The 21,497-nt window shown below is 39.7% G+C and overlaps 1 protein-coding gene across 1 annotated transcript; it reads left to right on the forward strand.

The window, feature by feature from the left end:
- Window positions 1-1,422: 1,422 nt before the first annotated feature.
- optc (opticin) lies at window positions 1,423-19,434 on the forward strand. The gene is made up of 7 exons (XM_037795779.1): window positions 1,423-1,616; window positions 10,758-10,985; window positions 14,790-14,946; window positions 15,534-15,692; window positions 15,776-15,978; window positions 17,710-17,805; window positions 18,367-19,434. The coding sequence occupies exons 2-7, from the start codon at window positions 10,767-10,769 to the stop codon at window positions 18,532-18,534; spliced, it is 1,002 nt and encodes a 333-aa protein (XP_037651707.1). The 5' UTR covers window positions 1,423-1,616; window positions 10,758-10,766; the 3' UTR covers window positions 18,535-19,434.
- Window positions 19,435-21,497: the final 2,063 nt, after the last annotated feature.

The raw sequence follows: 21,497 nt of genomic DNA on the forward strand, positions 1-21,497 counted from the left end.
TATTCAATGTTTTTGGGGAATTTTGCTCATTCAAATGAATGGAGGAAATAATTGGAATTGACACATTTTCATGCATTTTAAACTATTATGTACTCATTCATACGTTGAGCTAGAAATTCCATTTAAACTTCCACATTTTTCATACATTATGGGTGAAATTAAACTCTTAAATCCCATTAAAACTACGACTGTAGATTCAGCGTTTTTTCACATTAAACTCTGTGAAATTACAGTCCAGTTCGACCAAAGCACACTTGGTGATTGTTGGAAAGAGTAACGACGACATTTAGGTGAGTTTTATTTTGTTTCTGTCCAGTTTGAATGAAGTGTTTTACGATGCTCCGCTACGTACAGCTGATCTCAACATAAACAAAAATACACGTGGATGATGGCGCAAGCTGAACGGAGAGGGGGGGAGGCAATCGTACTTGGGCAGCTTGGCGGAGGTCTGCGCTCTCCGAGTGCCATTCTAGTTATTATTATTATAGACTGAATTTTTACAACCCTGTCCATCAAAATAATGGACGAGGAAGTCTAACGCAACCACTGAACATCGATAAGCAAAACGGCAGAGACAGACATCGTCAGAAGTCATGTGATTGCAAGGCATCTACACCTCTCTCCTCTGCTCAGTTTAAGAAACTAAAAAAACAAACAGATACAGAACATCAAACTGATGGCTGATAAGTATGTTTTACTGTACATGTCTTTATATTCCATGTTGAAGATTTTTGTAATTTGACCTTTGTCTGTGAGAGAGGAGCTGCAGCAGGCAATATTATTTAAGAGATCACCTCCAAAGAGATCCTGGTATCATGGCATCTTCTTTCCCAGCACAGAAGACCACCGATTGCTCTTATGTTATTCACGTCAGTTTTTAACAAGAGGTGAACATAGTTTCATGGCTAAGTTTTAAAACATACACACACATTTTTCAGACTTTTTTTCTGATTTTTTTCAGACCGTTTTTTTCTAACTTTTTTCAGACTTTTTTTTAAAAACAAAATTTCAGACTTTTTTTTTTTTAAACCATTTTGCAGACTTTTTTTCTAACATTTTTCAGACTTTTTTTTCGAACAACTGTCAGACATTTTTCAGACTTTTTTTTCCCAAACATTTGTCAGACTTCTTTTTTCTGACATTTTTTCACACTTTTGTCAGACTTTGTTTTCGGATGTTTTTCAGACTTTTTGTTTAGCATTTTTCACACTTTTTTTAGATTTTTTTTCGGACATTTTTTTCAGATTTGGAGGTTTTTGTCTGCTGCTGAAGTTGGTCCAAACCTACTATGTTTCCAGCAATGATGTGTGTGTGTGTGTATGTGTGTCTTGAAGGGGTCACCGGTGACAGCTGAGTATACGTTGACTGAATTGACCTGCATAACCCCCCCCCTGTTTTTCTGCCGCGTCATCCCCCCGTCTCTCACTGCATAATGACGCATTGTCCACTGGCCACTCTGAAGCCAAGTGAACAACAGGGGCCCACAGCACAGGGACTCTGGGACCAGTCTGAGAGCACCCAGGGGTGGAAGCAGCAAAGTAAAAAAAAAAATAGCAACAGGACTAGAAGAAGTGAAGGTTGGGGAATCCTCAGGAGCGTCCAGCAGAAACAAAGCAGTAAGTTCTCTGCTATTATTACATGTCAATGTGTTTCCCTTCCTTATTCAGGCAAGTGAAGATCATGTTTCCTCTAAGTTTTTCAGACACTGACAGTAATGATATTTGCCGTGAACGAGAGACTTTACGTTAAAAAGAGATTAATTCCGCTTTATTTCTAATCTTTTTCTCAGTTGCAGTGGCCGGTATAATCAGTGCTGGAATTCTTAATTCTTTCTGTGTACAGACAGCTTACAGTGTGAGATTAATAACTGCTCTACTTGCACGGTTTTTCAAACAGAACTGTGTATTGCATGCTCTAGTTCAGTAGTGTAACTTACATTTGTATGTACAATTTTTGGTGCCGTATCTGCAATTCTAGTCTGTAAGTTGAGTGTCAGTGGTCCTGATGACATTCAGATATACTGCAGCTGTTTTTAACCTGCGTGCTCTTATCAGTAACAATAAAAGTGTGTAATCCATTTGTTTGATTTATGATCAGGTTTGAGGTTTGGTAAACGTATAGCCACGGCTTTCTTTTCAAACGCAGCACTATAACGTCTGTGGAACTGTCCCAGCAGGCCATCATTCACACAGTCCTGTCAGCGCTCAGAGCAAACATTCCTTTGGCATTCTGACTAAGCAGCAAACAATGCTCCTTTGGGTCACTAATCAGGGAAGGGGATCCGGGTAGAACTGCTATTCAGCCTCTTAAACAATCTTGGGAGGTAAATGGACACGATAAATGGCACAGAACTGATAAAAGATAATACTATCATCACGGACAAAATGAGTTGAGGACTTGCAAAGGCAAAAGTTCATGATTTCAACCCCTGGAGACAAAGAAGAAGTAATCCATCTTACTCCTGACTTGCATTAATGTGCTCCTCAGAGTCACATATAAATATACTGCTGGAATCACATAGACTTATTCCTTCCAGTAATAGCAGTTCTTTACAGTCCAGCGACTTTCCAGCTGGGGAAGATTATATGGTTGAAAGCTCAAAAACAGCTACTAAATGGACCCTGCATTGAGATGTTTTCTTAAAGCTTCAGTAGGCAGTATATTTTTGGCATCATTAATCCATAATAACCTTTCAGCATGTTGTTATTCAAATGTTCTGAGAGATAACTAGACTTCTGCTCCTCCTCATGGCTCTGTTTTCAGTCTTTAGAAAATCTAGCCCGTGACGGGAGACTTTGACCAATCACAGGTCATTTCAGAGAGAGAGAGAACGTTCCTATTGGCTGTGCTCCGGTCATGTGACCGGAACTTGTCGTTCCTTCACCAGATTTCACAATGGCGGCGGCGTCACAATCTTTCTCATTTTACAGCTAAACCGTGCACTACAAGATGATTCTGAAAACATTTGAGGAGAGAAATAGGCATTAATGTAACAGAATATTGATTCATATTTGATCAGCGCTGCATAGTTTGACCGTTTGGTCGGAGTTTGTGAGAGATTGACAGCCGGCTCTCATAGACGGCAGATGGACAGTAGACCTCAGATCAGCTCTTACTGCTTGTTTTACTCCGGTCTGTGAAATCTTGCAGATGCAGTTAGGAGCACCGGAGGACACGGAAGGACACAGACGCACGTGATTTTTTTCAGGTTACCTGTTTCATGTACTACTGTCACGATATAGCGACCGTTTTATTAAAATAACTTTTTTTAATTATATTTGCTCCAATCTCGCCTACTTCAGCTTTAACACCAACTTAAGTTGAGTTAAACGGGACTGAACCACATTAAAGGCAGACTGTAGGAATTCAAGGGTCTGTACAGCTGAAGGGGATGAGCAATAAATAATGACATCGTCTGCATACAATTTTTTATATGTTATCATGTGACTGAAATGCCATTCTTGAAGGGATTGAAATGAAAAAAATATATTAAAATATTTGTAAAAAATATTTGCTCCAATCTCGCCTACTTCAGCTTTAACTACTGCTTCCAAGGTTAATTATGAACTCTGAATCTCAGGAGGAGATGGTTGTCTGTGTTCATGGTTACAGTGATAATTTCAAACGACTTTCTGTGGTGCAGATTCACCTAATGGGCTTTCTGTCACTCTCATTGCATTAGCATCACTTGATGAGTTTGTCCAGAGCTGCCCAGCATCCTGAGATTAGTCAGTTAGTCACTCCTGGGGGGAGAAAGAGATCCTGATCCACGATATACAGTACATTAATATATATTATAGATATTAAAGATAGATTGTTTAATCTTGAGAAACAGCACGAGTACGCTGTGCTTTAGAAATTATCCAACCGAAAAAACCTAGCCCAGTGTTGCCAACTCTTTTCCAATGGAAGTAGCTCGCAGCACAAAAGTCCCTAAATCTAGAGAGAGAGAGAGAGAGAGTCGCCAAGTAAACATATCATAATGGCATGGCATCACTAACATGGCTATTGTTAGTACTCACAGCTGTCAAGCTAGCAGCTTGTTGAAGACTCCAATGACGTGCAATGATTGGACAGGGTAGACAATCATTTCAACCAGATACTGTATATTTTTAGTTTTTTTAGTCAGATCATTTGATTTATTGGTTGCTGTCGGGATGTAATGAGAATTTAAACAAATATAACAAAAAAGATTTTTGAGGAAGATTACCAACCCTAGCTTTAATTCTATTTTGGTGTTAGATAATACTTGTGATCTAACACTTCTTAATTACTTAATGAGCATCAACCCCACTACAACAGGAAACTGTACAGTCTCACCTGGCAGTTCCGATGGCCAGGGGAGAAGTGATGTTGGAGGGGATGGGCAGCCCATTGTTGTCTGGAGCTCCACGAAGTTTTCGGGTGCGCTCAATCCAATGTGGCGACTAAGCTCGAGAGCCTATCTGTATCTCTCTCTCTCTCTCTCTCAGCAGGCAGCTGGATTTTCTTTGACCCTGACTCTGCTGGAGCGATGGCGGCAGCGTTTTCCAGATTTGGTTGAATTCAGAGTTTCTCGTTTTCAAATGATTTTTCTTTCAAAGTTGCTGGATGTCGGCCTTCGAAAAGTCAGGATAAGAGAACAAGAGAGCAACAAGAGAGAGATCTTTTGGCTTCTTCTTGTTTTATGGTCTTCTTTCCTTTAGGTGCAGGACAGATGGTGCAATACTCGAGTGCTAAAACTCAAACTTGTGATGTCATAGGATGAAGTCTGGAACTGCTCCATATACAAATTAATTGGGAAAGATATTATAGATGACACTTGGTCTGGGTATCATCGGATAATCCGTTTTTCCTTTTGAATTCAGAAAGGAAAAAACTTTTTTTTATTTTTTCGTTTTAAACCAAAAACGAGAAAACGGCCATTTTCTCGTTTTTGGTTTCTGAATCAAAAAATGAAAAACGAACCCAAACCGGGCCATTTTTTTGTTTTTGCGAATTCCTTTTTTCATTATTCGTTTTTAATTGAAGAACGGAAGTCACGTGGGATTTTCGTTTTTTCGTTTTAAACCACAAACGAAAAATGGAATCACGTGGTGCTCGGTCTGGGTATCATCGGATATTCCGTTTTTCCTTTGGAATTCAGAAAGGAAAAAAACGTTTTTTTATTTTTTCGTTTTAAACCAAAAACCAGGAAACAGCCGTTTTCCCGTTTTTCGTTTCTGAATCAAAAAATGAAAAACGAACCCAAACCGGGCCGTTTGTTTGTTTTTGCGAATTCCTTTTCTCATTATTCGTTTTGAATTGAAGAACGGAAGTCACGTGGGTTTTTCGTTTTTTCGTTTTAAACCACAAACGAAAAACGGAATCACGTGGTGCTCTGTTTGTTTTTTGTTTCCAAACGAAAAACGAAAAAAACAAATTAAAAAAACGATCTGATTTAGTTTCTTCAAGTTTCTTTCTGTCATTTTCTGTTTTGAATCGAAGAGCGGAGAACGGCAGTCACGTGACCAGGAAGTGAAGGCAAACATATCAAAATAAAAGCCAAGAAGATAGTTTGGTCATTCTATAAAAGTGTAACATTATTTAAGAACAGGATCAAAGTAACAGTAGAAGATAAATAGGCTAAATAAATACACAAATAAATACATACATAGATATTTTTGTTTTGTTCTTTTCATTAACACATGAATGTCTTTTATCCAAAAAGTGTGTGATAAATTACAGGGAGGGTCTCTATAGATGTTATACAGCAGGGAGGGTCTCTACAGATGTTATACAGAACTCTCACATAATTGACACTTTTCTCTCTCACACTCTTACTATGGGCTGTTTCTTTATGTCGGCAGGTGAGAAGCACTATGTGGCTACTCCTTTCAACACACCTGACACTTCCACCTGATCCCTTCACTCCACTAGGAAGGCTGTAGCCGAGTAGTTCTACATCATGATAATGCTGATTTTTCAACAAGCGATTATGACATTAATGCCAGCTAGACAGAATAAAGCTCTGTCTGTCATGACAATAGTACTGTACTGAAGGCCACTTCATCACTCCAGATACTGTAGATTTAACAGATACCTGCTGTCTTCAGATGGCTGTAAAGAGTCACCAAAATAAAGGAAAGGCCTTCAGTACAGTTCTATTGTCATGACAGACAGAGCTTTATTCTGTCTAGCTGGCATTAATGTCATAACCACTGGTTGAAAAATCTGCATTATCATGATGTCGAACAAATTAAGTAAAATTACATATTATACCAAATAGGCTAGAAATGATTGAAAAGCATCATAAACCACCAAACAGAATACAGAAAGTTAGTGATTTCAGTTTTTTAGTGAACTCAGGCTGATTAATCCTCATATTAGACTATGATGTCTGAAGGTTGGCAAACATGCTGATCAACCATACTTATCTATCATTGATCATGTTTATTGACTTGACTTTTCATCTATAAATGCGTCAAAATTGAAAATTTGACTGAAAAGAAAATCCTTGGGGATTGAGGAGTGGTGACCTCTGACCCCTACGGTGGGTAATGTCACAGAAGGCCTACTCATAAAATGCACTGACTTCACTGATAGCGAATCTCCCTCCAAACTAAATTGTAAAGCTGACGGCCCCGCAATATGATCTGATCAATACAATACAATCAAACTGTATTGTCCACCAGGCTGGAAATTTGTCTTCAGCTCACAAAACACAGAAAACAACAGACATTAAAAACCAGACAGCAGTTAGTAAAAAACAGAGACAGGTTATGTTACACATTAAAAACAGTTCATGTCAGTGTCTGTGGCTCAGATCTGCTCAGTCACTGTGTTGAGTTAAGAGTATTGATGGCATTTGGGATGAAAGACTTTTTAAACACATTTTTAGTTGCCAGAGGGGCTCTATAGCACCTCCCGACTGGCTGCAGAGAGGATGGGAGCTATCTGCCAGGATGCTCCTCGCTTTCTTCCTCGTCCTTTCTGTAAAAAGTTGAGTCAAGGGCTTTTGGGGTTTACCACCTATTTTGCCTGCTATTGACACAATCCTAGACAGTTTATTCTTCTATCTACAGTGTAGGTGACCGTACCAGGCAGGAAGGTTAAAGGTTAAAACACTCTCAACAATAGTTTTGTACACTAATTCTAAAATCTGCTGGCTGACACCGAGGCCACTAAGTTTCCTTAGAAGACAAAGTCGCTGTGAGCATCTCTTGAAAATATACTCTGTATTTACAGAGAAGCTCACCTGGGTGTCCAGGACTGTACCGAGGTATTTAAAGTGTCCCACAGTTTCAACATGTTGGCCATCAAGTGAAACTGGCTCTGTGATCAAATGTTGTTTTGTGCAGCACATGATTAATTCTTTCGTCTCGGCCACATTGATTTCTAGCTGGCTAGTGTGACACCGTGTTTGAAGGGTGTCACACTAGCCACCTAGAAATCTGTAAAAAAAAAGCTGTAGTGTGGGCCAGATAGGCAGCTTCACCTAGTGGGCCTGTTTCCTGTAAAAGGCCAACAAAGGCCATGTCATCCGCATACTTAAACAGTCTAAAATGTTTCTCATTGATCATAAATTCATTAGTAAAAAGAGAGAATAGCACAGGGGAAAGAACACAGCCTTGTGGGCAGCACGTCTGATATGTTCTCCCTGACACTGACCCTCTGATCCACAGAACTCACCCTGTGTTGATGTTGAGATCAATGAGCCTTTTCAGGAGAATATGCGTCTTCATTGAGTTAAAAGCTGAGCTAAAATCCGCGAATAAAGCTCTGGCATAACCTTTCGGATGCATCAGGTGTTTTGTGACTGTGTTAAGCAGAGTCAGCACAGCGTCGTCTGGGCCTCTGTTGCTCTTATTTAAGCGAACTGGAGCAGATCTAGCACTGTGCTGGTCAGGTGGCTGGCAAGAACTCGTTCCATGGTTTTACACAATATGGAGGTTATTGCGATAGGCCACAAATTATTTGGCTTACTTGCGTCGGCTTTTTTAGCACAGGCCTAATTATTGTGAATTTCCATGATTTTGATGAAGTGGCCTTCAGTACAGTACTATTGTCAGATAGACAGAGCTTTATTCTGTCTAGCTGGCATTAATGTCATAATCGCTGGCTGAAAAATCAGCATTATCATGATGTAGAACTACTCGGCTACAGCCTTCCTAGTGGAGTGAAGGGATCAGGTGGAAGTGTCATGTGTGTTGAAAGGAGTAGCCACATAGTGCTTCTCACCTGCCGACATAAAGAAACAGCCCATAGTAAGAGTGTGAGAGAGAAAATTGTCAATTATGTGAGAGTTCTGTATAACATCTGTAGAGACCCTCCCTGTTGTATAACATCTGTAGAGACCCTCCCTGTTGTATAACATCTATAGAGACCCTCCCTGTTGTATAACATCTGTAGAGACCCTCCCTGTAATTTATCACACACTTTTTGGATAAAAGACATTCATGTGTTAATGAAAAGAACAAAACAAAAACATATCTATGTATGTATTTATTTGTGTATTTATTTAGCCTATTTATCTTCTACTGTTACCTCGATCCTGTGCTTAAATAATGTTACACTTTTATAGAATGACCAAACTATCTTCTTGGCTTTTATTTTGACATGTTTGCCTTCACTTCCTGGTCATGTGACTGCCGTTCTCCGCTCTTCGATTCAAAAGAGAAAATAACAGAAAGAAACTTGAAGAAACTAAATCGGATCGTTTTTTTAATTTGTTTTTTTCGTTTTTCGTTTGGAAACAAAAAACAAACAGAGCACCACGTGATTCCATTTTTCGTTTGTGGTTTAAAATGAAAAAACGAAAAAACCCACGTGACTTCCGTTCTTCAATTAAAAACGAATAATGAAAAAAAGGAATTCGCAAAAAAAAAAAAACGGCCCGGTTTGGGTTCGTTTTGAATTTTTTGATTCAGAAACCAAAAACGAGAAAACGGCCGTTTTCTCGTTTTTGGTTTAAAACGAAAAAATAAAAAAAACGTTTTTTCCTTTCTGAATTCAAAAGGAAAAACGGATTATCCGATGATACCCAGACCACACTGAGATCACCCAGAGGAATGTTCTGAGTATATGGGAACATTTGCTGTTTCACAACTGACAACACTACGATAGAATAAAGCTCATGTGGATATAAAAAAAGAACAAAACAAACATTCTGTGGGTCCACAAAGTGAAGTTCTTAATTTAGGTGCTGTTCCCCTTTAAAATATAATGTAATTAAACAGGCTCATAGATGGCAATCATGATATAACATCTGTTATTATGACAATACATATATATTATGTCAATTTATTACACAGCTTTGTCGAATACCCAATTCTGATCGGTCATTTACGGCATTATACGGTCGGTTAGTACTTTATAGCAGAACGCTGCTATGTATAACAGACCGTTGCCATGGACGCAGTTCTGGTCTCGGACTCTGGAGGACCATTGTTGTGTTTTGTGTATATCATTTATCTTAAGTAAGTAGCCGTGTAATAAGCTGGATAATGTACAGCGAGCGGGTCATACATTATCCCTTTCATGAATAACTTTCACACAGGCACAGCATGTGCCTGTGTGAAAGTTTTCTCTTTCTTCTTTTATGGTTTCATTTCAGCTTTATAAAAAGTGGGTAACCGGGGCATGCTTGAAATAAAGAAGAACAGAGTCAGTAGTGAGAGAGGAGTTAATAATTTGACACCCCCAATAACCTCTTTTTAATATCTAGCAGGTAGAATGTCAAAGAAGAGTTCATATGGGACACAATACTCACAAGACCATGACAAGATAACAACTGAAAATAACATTGGGATCGGAATTTAAATCCCTATTCATGAAAACAATTTTACTTCTAATATTGTCAACTATGTCAGTAAATAAGATCAGATTTTTTTCACTATCAGAATGGGAATGTTCAAGAGCAAGATTAGGAGCAGCAATAAGATGGTCAGTACTTTTAAACAAGTAGCACATCTAGGACATTCTTGTGTTGTGTATGGAGAATTTAATAAAGTGCCTTTCAGAGCAGGGCTGGAGCCAGGATTTTACACTTACTGAGGTCACTCGTCATATACTGTCGCTATATCAGACCCTTTTGTTGTCACTTTACGGTCGCAGTAAACAAGTACTTGCTTAGGTTTAGGCAACAAAACCACTTACTGTAACGTGAACACCTGACACAAACGAACAGCTATTTGTAAATTGAAAATGAAACTTAATGCACGGGACACGAACAGCGGTCTGCTGGATGAAAGCCCAATGTTTGTTACAACCATCCACCGCCCATGTGTGTGTTTTTTTGCACTTTAGAATACGTCCCCACACTCTTTTCTCTGAACATTTCATATTGCCGCGAATGGGTTTACATTGTTTACATTGGACTTTCTTGATCACACGCCGAGGGGCCGTGACAAAACGGCGGTATTTTACGTCGGTATTGAATACGGGCTGGAATCCCCCAAATAATAACCTCTTTTAGAAAACAGACACCAAAAGAAAAACCTCTCACAGTTATTCAATTATTTTGTTTTTCCATATTTAATTTAATCAACAGTGCATTTCATATTTTCTGGTGGTGGCCAAATTGTGAATCATTTTAATATATACATACATTTATTTATTTTGTTGGCTTAGATAATTTAGATATAGTTTTAGATTAGATTAGTTTTTTGCTGGTAAAATACCAAACGCATATTCTCAGTGTTCTCAATGGTAGCTTTTGACCCTGTTTGAGAAACAGTAACTGAACATATTGACACTGGAAAATGAAACCCTTCATTTGACTCTCTTGATGTTAACAGGTAGGCCCCATGTTGGAGCTGAGGATGTCTCTGCAATCTGTGATGATGGCTCTTGCCTTGGTCCTCGTCTTCATGGGCCCCGACCCTAACATGGCAGCACCTCCAGGCAAGCCAGATGATGAACCTTTTGACCTGGAGAACTACGACCTGAACAACGAGATGGACTGGGAGAACCTGGACGTCAACGTTTATGGAGACAGTTATGATTATGATGACTTGGACCAAGAGGTAAGGGGGATGGAAGGGATGGATTCTTATCATTATAGTACGAGTAGTAAGGAAAGCAGGTTCATTCCGTTTGATTTATTACCAAAGACTTTCTCTAAACAGTGTCAGACTCTGTGGTAGTTCGGGCCGTAATCCCTAGCTTGCAAAAAAAATAAATAGTAAAAATGGCTTTCCATAGAGATTTGCAGGTGAGACACACTGCAAAGACTTAGCATGTATTGAAATTATGAACCAATCACATTGACTTTGAATGGGTTCCATTTTCTAGGCCCAGATTCGTTAGTCCTTACCATTAGGACCCAGTTGGATGCTGGGAAATGATGTAATTCCCTAAAATGAACATCAGGTGGCGCTTGAGTACCAACGAGTTCCCATAGGGGCCCCCATGCAGCCTCCGGCAAGCCCCAAAGGACCAGACGGGCCCTGGAGAGGCTCTCTGCCACCTTACTCTATCACTCAGTTCCTGAGCAGGCTCACAGGAAGCCCCAAAGGACCAGACGGGCCCTGGAGAGGCTCTCTGCCACCTTACTCTATCACTCAGTTCCTGAGCAGGCTCACAGGAAGCCCCAGAAGGACCAGGAGCAAAAAGTCCATAAAGTAGTAGTTCCAAATCCATAATTATAAGGTTCTATTAGCTATAGCCCCAGAAAACCCGGCGGGCCCTGGCTTGCCTCTAGGCCGCCAGGATCTATCCCAAAGCCCTGAGAGTTTTTTTACCTATAAAAGATGGATTTACAATAATCTTTTCTCCACAACCTTGTGAATGGAGGCTTGCAGTGCTCAACTTGGGTTAACGACACCGGAGAACCAGGGGGATGTTTGTGATGGCCTACCACACAGCCCCCATAGAACCTCCAGCAAGCCCCAGAGAGACCAGGAGCCAAAGTCCACCAAGTACTAGTTTTTCAAGCCATAATTATAAGGAAATACGTAACTATTCACTATATAATTACACTGTTAAGAATTTCCCAGTAAAATAACAGTAAAGAACATAAAGGGTTACCTTTATGTTACTGTAAAATTAACATTATTATACTGTCGCTGAAATTTGTTATACTGTTAATGAAAAATACATTTTGAACTGTTTTTTTTTTATTAATTTCACAGTATTTTACAGTTAATTTACTGTTTAAAGATACATTATATAGCTGTTTTTCACCTTTCTTTTACATTATCTTACTGATTTGTTTTAATGCACTATTTAGGTTGTATTTTTTTTACATACATTTTAACAAACATCATTTTTTGCCTAGATGAATAGACTTAGCAGGTTACAGACATAGGAATAGTTACACTAAATACAATTAAAGGCACTTGTTAGGAAAAAGGCTATAATAGACACTTTTCCCAAAATGTATGTCTATAGCTGCTACAAGCACAGAATGCAAACCAGAACAACATGTGAGTGAAGAACAATAAAGCTAATTCACTGATTTTACAATCATGTACAATGTACAAGCCTCACATGTGCAGATCAGGTCCCAGAATTAAAGAAATACTGCATGAAACTGTTACTGATGATACTTTAGACAGTTGATCAGCAGTAAAGTAAAAGTTTTTTAAGAATGCATAATAGTTCAGTTAAAAAATGGCCTATGAGCGTAATTTAACAGGTTTTCTTTTGTATTGACCGTAAAGCAATGTTTTTAGCAATAACAGGTTAATACTGTTGAAATCCTGCTGTAAATTAACAGCAATTGTTTACAGCGTATTATACCATTCTCCTCCACCACACACGAGAGAGAATGGAACCAGTACAGTAACCTTTAGGAGTAAAAAGCCAATAAGAGTAATTTATCAAAACGCCTCTGCAACAAGCATAAACTTCGTGGTCATAACAGATGAAAGCATTGCTTTTCAACTGTTTAGCACAGTCTCCCATCCACCGCCAGTAGTAACACAGCCATTGCACAACAGCAGATTTTTATGAACACGCTAAAACGAATGCGCTCTATAGCCTAACCTTTTAGCTTAATTTGCATTTGAAGATATAAGTATATAACATATATGAAGTAGCCATAGTAGAATTAGTACACATAGTATATGTTAACTATATATACGTATTTATGCATGTATGTTACCTATAAGGTGATATATTATCATATACATACATGGATATACGCACAAAATTTGTATATGTTCATGTATTAAAAATATCTATATGAGGAATTTTGATATGTATTATATGTTGCGACCATATATGTTAACTATATATAGCTATTTAATTTATATATGCAACAAATATACACAAATTCTGTATGCTTTTAATTTTCTGTGTGCTTTTTTTTTAACATACATGTCTATCTTTTATATTTATATATATAACTAGAATGGCACTCGGAAAGCGCAGACCTCCGCCAAGCTGCCCGAGTACGATTGCCCCCAGAGCCCTCTCTGTTCAGCTTGCGCCATCATCCACCTTGATTTTAGTTTATGTTGAGATCAGCTGTACGTAGCGGAGCATCGTAAAACACTTCATTCAAACCGGACAGAAACAGAATAAAACTCACCTAAACCGTCGTTATTACTCTTTACAAAAATGCCTTCCTTAAGACTTAAAGGAGCAGTGTGTAGGATCTGGCGGTATCTAGCGGTGAAGTTGCAGATTGCCACCAACTGAAGCTTCACCCAGGTGCCAAGCGGGTAGGAGAACTACTGTGGCCGACGCGAAAATGCGAATGGCCCTCTGAGGTCGAGGCTCATGCATTGTTGCCATATCTGTCCCCTCAGAGAGAGTTTTCTCAAAAACGGGTCAGAAAACTCAGTTAATATGCCCAAGTGCAGCCATCCTGCTCATGGACAATGGCTGATGGACTGGTAGGAGTCACTGGACCACCAGCAGTCACTGTCCTAAAAAGGGGACGGTCAAGCATTTGATTTTGAGAGAGTCTCACACGTTAGACTGTGGTGCTTTTATAGTGTGTTAAAGAGCTGGTACACTATTCTTTCCCTATATTTTTGTCTGAAAAGTATTTAGTTTTACTAGAGGGTTACAATTTCCCATAGTCATAGACCCATAGATAGCTAGTATTGAGTTAATCAGAGTTACCATGATACGTTAATTAGGGCCCCAAAAAGACGGTAAACTTGGAGGATATCCACTTGACTTGTCTAACTTGGACAGATGAAGCCTCATATTAGAATACATTTTGCATAGCAATGGATTTTGTCCCCAACACATTGAAAGCACATTAGGAAGGGATTTCAATGGCCAGAATGAACAGGTTACAGCAACATAAACCTGTTTTAATGTTCATATGGGCACCTGGTTATTGTTTTAAGAAAGACTTTAAAAGAAATGTGAACCAATCCATTAAAAACAATCGAAACTACTCTGCTGCGTTGGTCGTCCTTTACGTTGCTTGGATAGCCTTCTTGCTTTGCAGTTAAGCAATCTTTCTTTGTTGCAAATGCTGCTGTTTAATACAGTTAGGCCAGAATGTTCAATCATTTACAATCCTCTTCTCTTTTTTCTTTCCATTATACAATACACTGCAAACAAGAGAGCAAGATAAATAGATCTGACTACTGTGCCTTAATTTTCCTATTATTTCTGACATTATTTTACCCATGCAGCATTTTCTCTCCCTCTCTCTCTCTCTCTCTCTCTCTCTCGCTAACAATGTCTGCACACAATAATTATCACAATGTGGTTAAGTTACAGAAATGAAAACTGCTTGGTAAAGGTTAGGGATAGAATGTGCTCGTATAGTAAATATGCTGTAAACTCTAGTTTCCAGTCTTATTTATCTCCAAAGTCATAAAGATTTCTGATCTGAACTGTCACTCTCTTCCTGAGGACAGATTGAGGTGGGCAACGTAGCACCAGACACCCCCTCAGCACCCAACCAGCCCACATCTGAACACTACGAGGAGGAGGTGACCTTGCCCACCCTGCCACCAGCCCCCGTCACCCTGGACTTCAAGGGACCAGGTCTCTTTGGCCCTGAGACTGGCCTGGGTAGGTTAAAGCATTAAAGGTCCCATATTATGCTCATTTTCAGGTTCATACTTGTATTTTGTGTTTCTACTAGAACATGTTTACATGCTGTAATGTTAAAAAAACACGGTATTTTCCTCATACTGTCCGCCTGAATATGCCTGTATTTACTGTCTGTCTTAAACGTTCCGTTTTAGTGCATTTCGACGGAATTACGACGAAATTGCAACAGAATTGCGTTGCTAGGCAACAGCTTGGGTCCATGTGTACTTCCTGTTTTACATACACTTTACATACACTTCAACCAGAAATAAACTGAGACACATTTAGAATGTTTACGTTTAAATCTGTGTAAAGGGTTTAAATATTGTATATTTGTGACATCACAGATGGACAGAAATCCTGACAGCTTGTTTCAAATGCAGAGTTTCTGAATACGGGCTGTGTGTATTTCCCTATGGATTAAGCGTTTTGATACTTTCACAGAAAATCTCACTTTTTTTATAATATGGGACCTTTAACTGGGTGTATATCTACGACTCACACAAGTTCAATGTTCTTCAGTATCCAGTGCATATGCATTAAAACTCTACCGTCTCTGTTTGCAGGTATGCCTACCTGTCTACTGTGTGTATGCATTGGTGGGAGTGTGTACTGTGATGACATGGGCCTGGATCAGATCCCGCTCCTGCCCAAAGACACCACCCATTTTTACAGCCGCTTCAACACGATCCGACACGTCAAGAACACAGACTTCATCAACCTCAGTGAGGAATCACTTTGGACACACCCTGGCACAAACTCTTAGACATAACGGATGATATGATTTGTTTGTTGTGGTTCGTTACAGATAAACTCCGGTCCATCGATCTAACAGGGAACCAGATCTCAGGGATGGATGAGGATGTGTTTCGCTCTCTGCCGCAGCTCCAGGAGCTCCTATTAGCTGATAACAACCTGCGGGCTATGCCTGAGCTGCCAATCACCATGAAACGCATTGATCTACGTAACAACAGGCTGATCAGTCATGGGGTACATTCCGAGGGATTCCAGGTAAATATCCTGCATACGCTTAAAATAATAAAAAAAAGAAGATTTTACACATGACGAGCATGTTAATTTGTGGTCATATAGTATTACTCTGATGATCTGACAAAAACAAGGTCGACTTACTGGAAAATTTCAAGCACTTTCAACCACATTTCAATCCCTTCAAGTATGGCATTTCAGTCACATGATAACATATTCCATTTTTATGCAGACGATGTCATTATTTATTGCTCATCCCCTTCAGTTGTACAGACCCTTGAATTCCTGCAGTCTGCCTTTAATGTGGTTCGGTCCCGTTTAACTCAACTTAAATTGGTGTTAAATGTAGACAAATCAAAATTCATGGTATTTTCAAATGGCAAAAAGTAACCATCTAATCTTCTTAAGGTTTCAACTGCTCAAGGGGTTGATATTGAAATAGTCACAACATTTAAGCATTAAGATACCATTATTGATCAGAGATTGTCTATCAAATCACACATTGAAAACTTAAACTGGGGTTCTTTTTTAGAAACAAATTTCTGTTTCTCCCTCCAGGCGAGGAAACATTTGATTTCGGCAACTTCTTTACCTTTATTTGATTGCGGTGAACTGCTCCATATGAATGCACCTGACCAGTGCCTAAAGCACCTGGATACTGTATACCATTGTGCTTTACGTTATATTACTGGCTGTGGAAATGTTGTACACCACTATAACCTGTATGCGGCTGCTAAATGGCCATCTCTGTCTGTCCGCAGACTTTGGCATTGGTCTTATATATAAATCTCTCCTTGGACTGGTTCCTTCGTATCTGTGTACATTCATGTGCACAAACCAAAATCAATATGGCCTGCGCTCTCACAGTGTTCTACAGATGTTGGTCCCAAAGGTTCGAACGAAACTGGGGAAAAAGCTTTCAATATGCTGCTCCTTCTTCCTGGAATAATGTACAGAGGGACCTGAAATTGTCACAGCTGGTTACTACTGTATGGGGGAATTAAAGTCCATTCTAAAGGATCGAGAAAATGTCACTATAGGTCAATGTTATTGTTCTCGAATTTCTCACTGAATCGTTTTGAGATTGACCTGTTTGTGCATTATAGCTGTTTTTGTGTTGCAGACAAACTGGATGTTATGCTCGTTCATATATATATATATATATACTATGTGGATAGTTAGAACATCAAATACAGACATTTTAGACCATAGATTGATGTTCCAGCTGTTTTCCAGCAGCCCCCTGTTGAATTATGGGAGATCCAGCTGCTTTGTCTGACCCTCATACTGTAGGTCTGCAGCCATGCTGCTTAATAAAACAATGATTACATGATGGGAAATATGGACGAATGGAAATATCTTACTTTTTTTTGTATGTACTTTTAATATAAAGAATGTGCATAAAAAACATCAAAATAGACTAATAGAGCTTGGGGCTTGGTAAATGTGGCCCGTGAAAGGGAAGATTCGGGTCCCCCCTTGCTGGAGCTGTTGCCCCCACGACCCGGTCCCGGATAAGCGGTTGAAGATGAGTGATGAGATGAGAGCTGGGGACCCCCGGCAGAGATACGGGTTAATCCCTGAATGTCTGTTATGTGGCCTCCTGTCATTTTGCAAAAGTGCGCCCCCAGGCAAAGCAAGTCGAGTGTCCGTGGTCCAGACAGTTCATATTCAGTGGGTGTGGTGTGGTTGCCTCCTGTGGATAGTGGTTGCATGTATTACTGTGTCATGTGTGTTTCTTTTTCCTCCATGCAGGATATGAGCCAGCTGGAATTCCTCTATCTGTCCAACAATAACCTGGATTACATTCCAACACCACTACCACTGAGCCTGAGAGTGTTACACCTGCAGGTAAAAGCTCATTCATGTCATGCCTCTTCTTTTTTTATTGCCTCCAACGGGAAATTTAGTTTGCAGCCAGCAGGTAACCGGATTAGTCACACACCAACTAAATACAGCAGTCACTGCAACACTGTAAAGCACAGTCACAGCAAGTGACAGCAAGCTGGGATCAATTTTGGAATCGATCACATGCACTAACATACACAGAAAGGCACGAGCGGCTGGCCCGGCCATGTAAACAAAGCACAGAGAAGCTCAGCATTCTCTGCTCAGATAGACATTACTCCACCATATCTTTACATAGCAAATACTTGTTTGCTGCTCGCCTATATTAATGCTCTGGATATCGTATAGAGAACCTTAAACAAGGAGGCAAAAAAGTACAATAAATAGACAAAATACCATAGAATTTTCAAAGTCATCACTTTATCCTCTAATTCCGTTAACTCAAACTGTAATTTCCTATTTTTTAATAGTTATGTAGAGTCAACGCTAACCCCTCCACAAATGTTGAATCCTAACACTTCCAGTGTTAAAACATAAACGGTCACTTTCTTGTACCCCAATCAGAATAACAACATCCTGACTCTGCATGAGGACACCTTTTGTAACCGCCATGATCGCTACTTCATCCGCCACAACCTGGAGGATATCCGTCTGGATGGCAACCCCCTGAACATCAACCTGTTCGCCCAGGCCTACGTCTGCCTGCCACGCCTGCCCGTAGGGAATCATTGACAGCTACCAGACGCTGTAGTCCAGGCTTCAATATAGAAATACCGTAATGCAAGAATAGAAACTGTTTAACTGTAATATCTGTTTTGTGTGAATATTGTGGGTAGCATTATATGGGGTTTTAGGGCTGCTCAAAACGAGCAATACTTTTTCTAAATATTTGATGCCAATTGTTATGCCAAAAATCATGTTTAAAAAGCTGCATTAATTGATTTTTTTGGCCTTATAAAGTTGTATATGGCTAACGTGTTAGCAAAAGCTTGCCTAATTACACATCCAGCAGACACAGAGCAACACTGGCATTCATTTGGAGTCATACTTGTGTCCCCTTGATGAACAAATTAATCAGTTAGTAATTATTAGTCTCACTCCCAACTCGTCAAATACCACCGATTGGGTAGCGCTGCTCGGCATTGGAAACCAACACACGAAAGCACCCTTTAGCAACAGTTTGTGACGACCAGGCTTTCAACTAACTTCAATGTAATTCGAGGCTCGGAGCAGTGACGTAGTATTAATAGTGTGAGTACTCTAAGGGAAGGTGGGAGAGCTGATGTATAGGTCAAACAAACACAAGACTTTCATCCAGGAGACCGCTGTTCGTGTCCCGTGGGAAACTAAAAGTAACGTTGACTTATTTTGTCAGGTCAGTCGTTAGTCGCGTGACTTGTCGGTATTGCCAGTCCTGTGAGTTGCTTGTCACGAGTCATTAGTATCGTCAGTCCCCTGAGGCACTTGAGTAGTTAGTATCGCCAGCCCCGTAAGTCACGTGAGTCATTAGTATCATCAGTCCCGTGAGTCGTTAGTATCATCAGTCCCTTGAGTCACGTGAGTCGTTAATATCGCCAACCCCGTAAGTCACGTGAGTCGTTAGTATTGTCAGTCCTGTGAGTTGCTATTCACGTGAAGTTAATGTCAACCACAACGGTTTCCTAACCCTACCTAAGTGGTTTTGTTGTCTAAACATAACTTCCTGTGAAAACAGAAGTTTATTTTGAAAGGGCACTATGCATGTAACGAGCACATATTGACACGCGGTCCCTGATCCATCCAAAAGTAACACAAGAGGGGTACCCAGTGCATAGGTCTCTGATTCCGAGAGGCACTGACCAGGCGACGGTATTTGGCGAATTGGGAGATAGAATGTGTTGTTGAAATACTCCACTGTTTTCATCAGCTACTCGTTAACTGTGTTTGGGTCTGAGCATGTAGTCTACTGTGGATTTATCTGACGTTTCTCACTGGAAACAGCTGCTTCCTGCTGCTGCTACTGGAAAGGAGGCTCATGAGAGCAGAGTTTGTGGGCTGGAAAACCAAAACAAAGAGCTGCAAGAGGCCAAGAAGCTCTTTAGAACGGAAAGGAACTGTAATATTGGTTCATCCCCGCAAGCAACCCCTTTCACATTACACATAGATTTTGATCCATTGTTAAGATAAAAAATATTGATTAGTTTACCTGTAATTATTGGTATTATTGTAATGATGAGAAGATGAAGTCTCCCTTTTAACCCTCTGAACCCTCGGCTTTTTTTCATTTGGTTATCTCTCCCTTTATTCATAGGCTTATGGCATAGATGTCTTTTTGGGGTTTGGGATATGTTGGGTTACTCAGAACCATCAGTTGGTATGTCATTGATAAATACGTTTTGTAGGACATCTTCTTTTCTGTATGCCCTTAGGTTTTCAACTGTATCAATGGATACATATGAGTGTTAATGTTCCAGGAATATAAGACCCATGTAAACGGGACAATCTGTGCTGTTGTCAAAATAAATACTTTGATAATTACTCCGGTGTTTTTTCTTTATATTTCCATTTGGGATGAATATGTTTTGAGTTTTTGCTCTGCGGATGACGGGTTGGTGGGTGGGTGATGCAAACAGGAAGTGCTATTTGACCCAGTTTCAATGTCCCCCCCTTGCACACTCAAAAACTCTGATGTGCACGTATTCATGTTATATGGAATGGATGGTATAGATGGGAAAGATTCCCATGTTCACGACTTGTGAGCATTTACATCATCAAGATGGTTGTATGATTAGTTGGTTGTGTGAGGATTAGAACTGTGCTTTGACAACACCATATCCACTGAATGTGGATTTAAGTATACTGAACAGCGGTCTTCGGCTGATGTCAGATATCCGTATTTTGTTACACATTTACTCTGTTAATTGCTAAGTCGTGTATTTTGGAGCTTTTCAGAAAAATCTGGTCCAAAATGCTCCAAAACCCTTCACAATAAATAAAAACACTCCTCCTCTTTGATCATCATTGATGTCTTATGTCCTTATTTACCCAACAGAAAAAAGATAATAATAGCTGTACGTAGCGGAGCATTGTCAAACACTCCAATCACCAAGTGTGCTTTGGTCAAACTCAACTGTAATTTCACAGAGTTTAATGTGAAAAAAACGCTGAATCTACAGTCACACAAGCAGTCAGACAATTAGACAGGTTGCAACAGCCAACAGGTTAATCAAATGCATTTGGAAGAGAAAACAAACACTACTTTTTGGTTCAACTTTGACGTACCATACTTGGCGTAGGTGTGCACTCACAGTTTTCCTTTTCATTGAGAGGTTATTTGCAACATTTCAGGTGTGCTCACTGTCAAATTTATCCCCAAATAAAGATAATCTGCATCGACTATTGACTTGTTTCAAACCTGTCTGATTGTCTGACTACTCACGTGTCACACCACATCTGTTGTGGTGATGTCACTGTATTCCCAGGTAGAACCTACAGCTTTAACAGAAATAAAAACAAAATTGTCATTTTTTTTCTTTCATCCACCAGTGGGCAACTTGGATGATAAAAGAGGTACAAATCTAAAAAATGGCTCTAGTATCAGTTCTGATTTGACTGGTCTCTACACAGTCATTCTTAGTAATAGCAATGGAATCCAGCTCTACCAGGGCTTCTTATAACATGTTTTGCAGCTTAGCTGCTTCAAAGTTCAGTTGTGT

Source organism: Sebastes umbrosus, chromosome 1 (assembly GCF_015220745.1).
Source record: "Sebastes umbrosus isolate fSebUmb1 chromosome 1, fSebUmb1.pri, whole genome shotgun sequence".
NCBI lineage: Eukaryota > Metazoa > Chordata > Actinopteri > Perciformes > Sebastidae > Sebastes > Sebastes umbrosus.

Excerpts from the sequence above, each read along its gene's own strand:
- optc (XM_037795779.1), top strand. The coding sequence starts at position 10,767 with ATGTTGGAGCTGAGGATGTCTCTGCAATCTGTGATGATGGCTCTTGCC. Across the intron at positions 14,947-15,533 it reads TGGCCCTGAGACTGGCCTGG|GTATGCCTACCTGTCTACTG; the intron begins GTAGGTTAAAGC and ends CTCTGTTTGCAG. Across the intron at positions 15,693-15,775 it reads CACAGACTTCATCAACCTCA|ATAAACTCCGGTCCATCGAT; the intron begins GTGAGGAATCAC and ends GGTTCGTTACAG.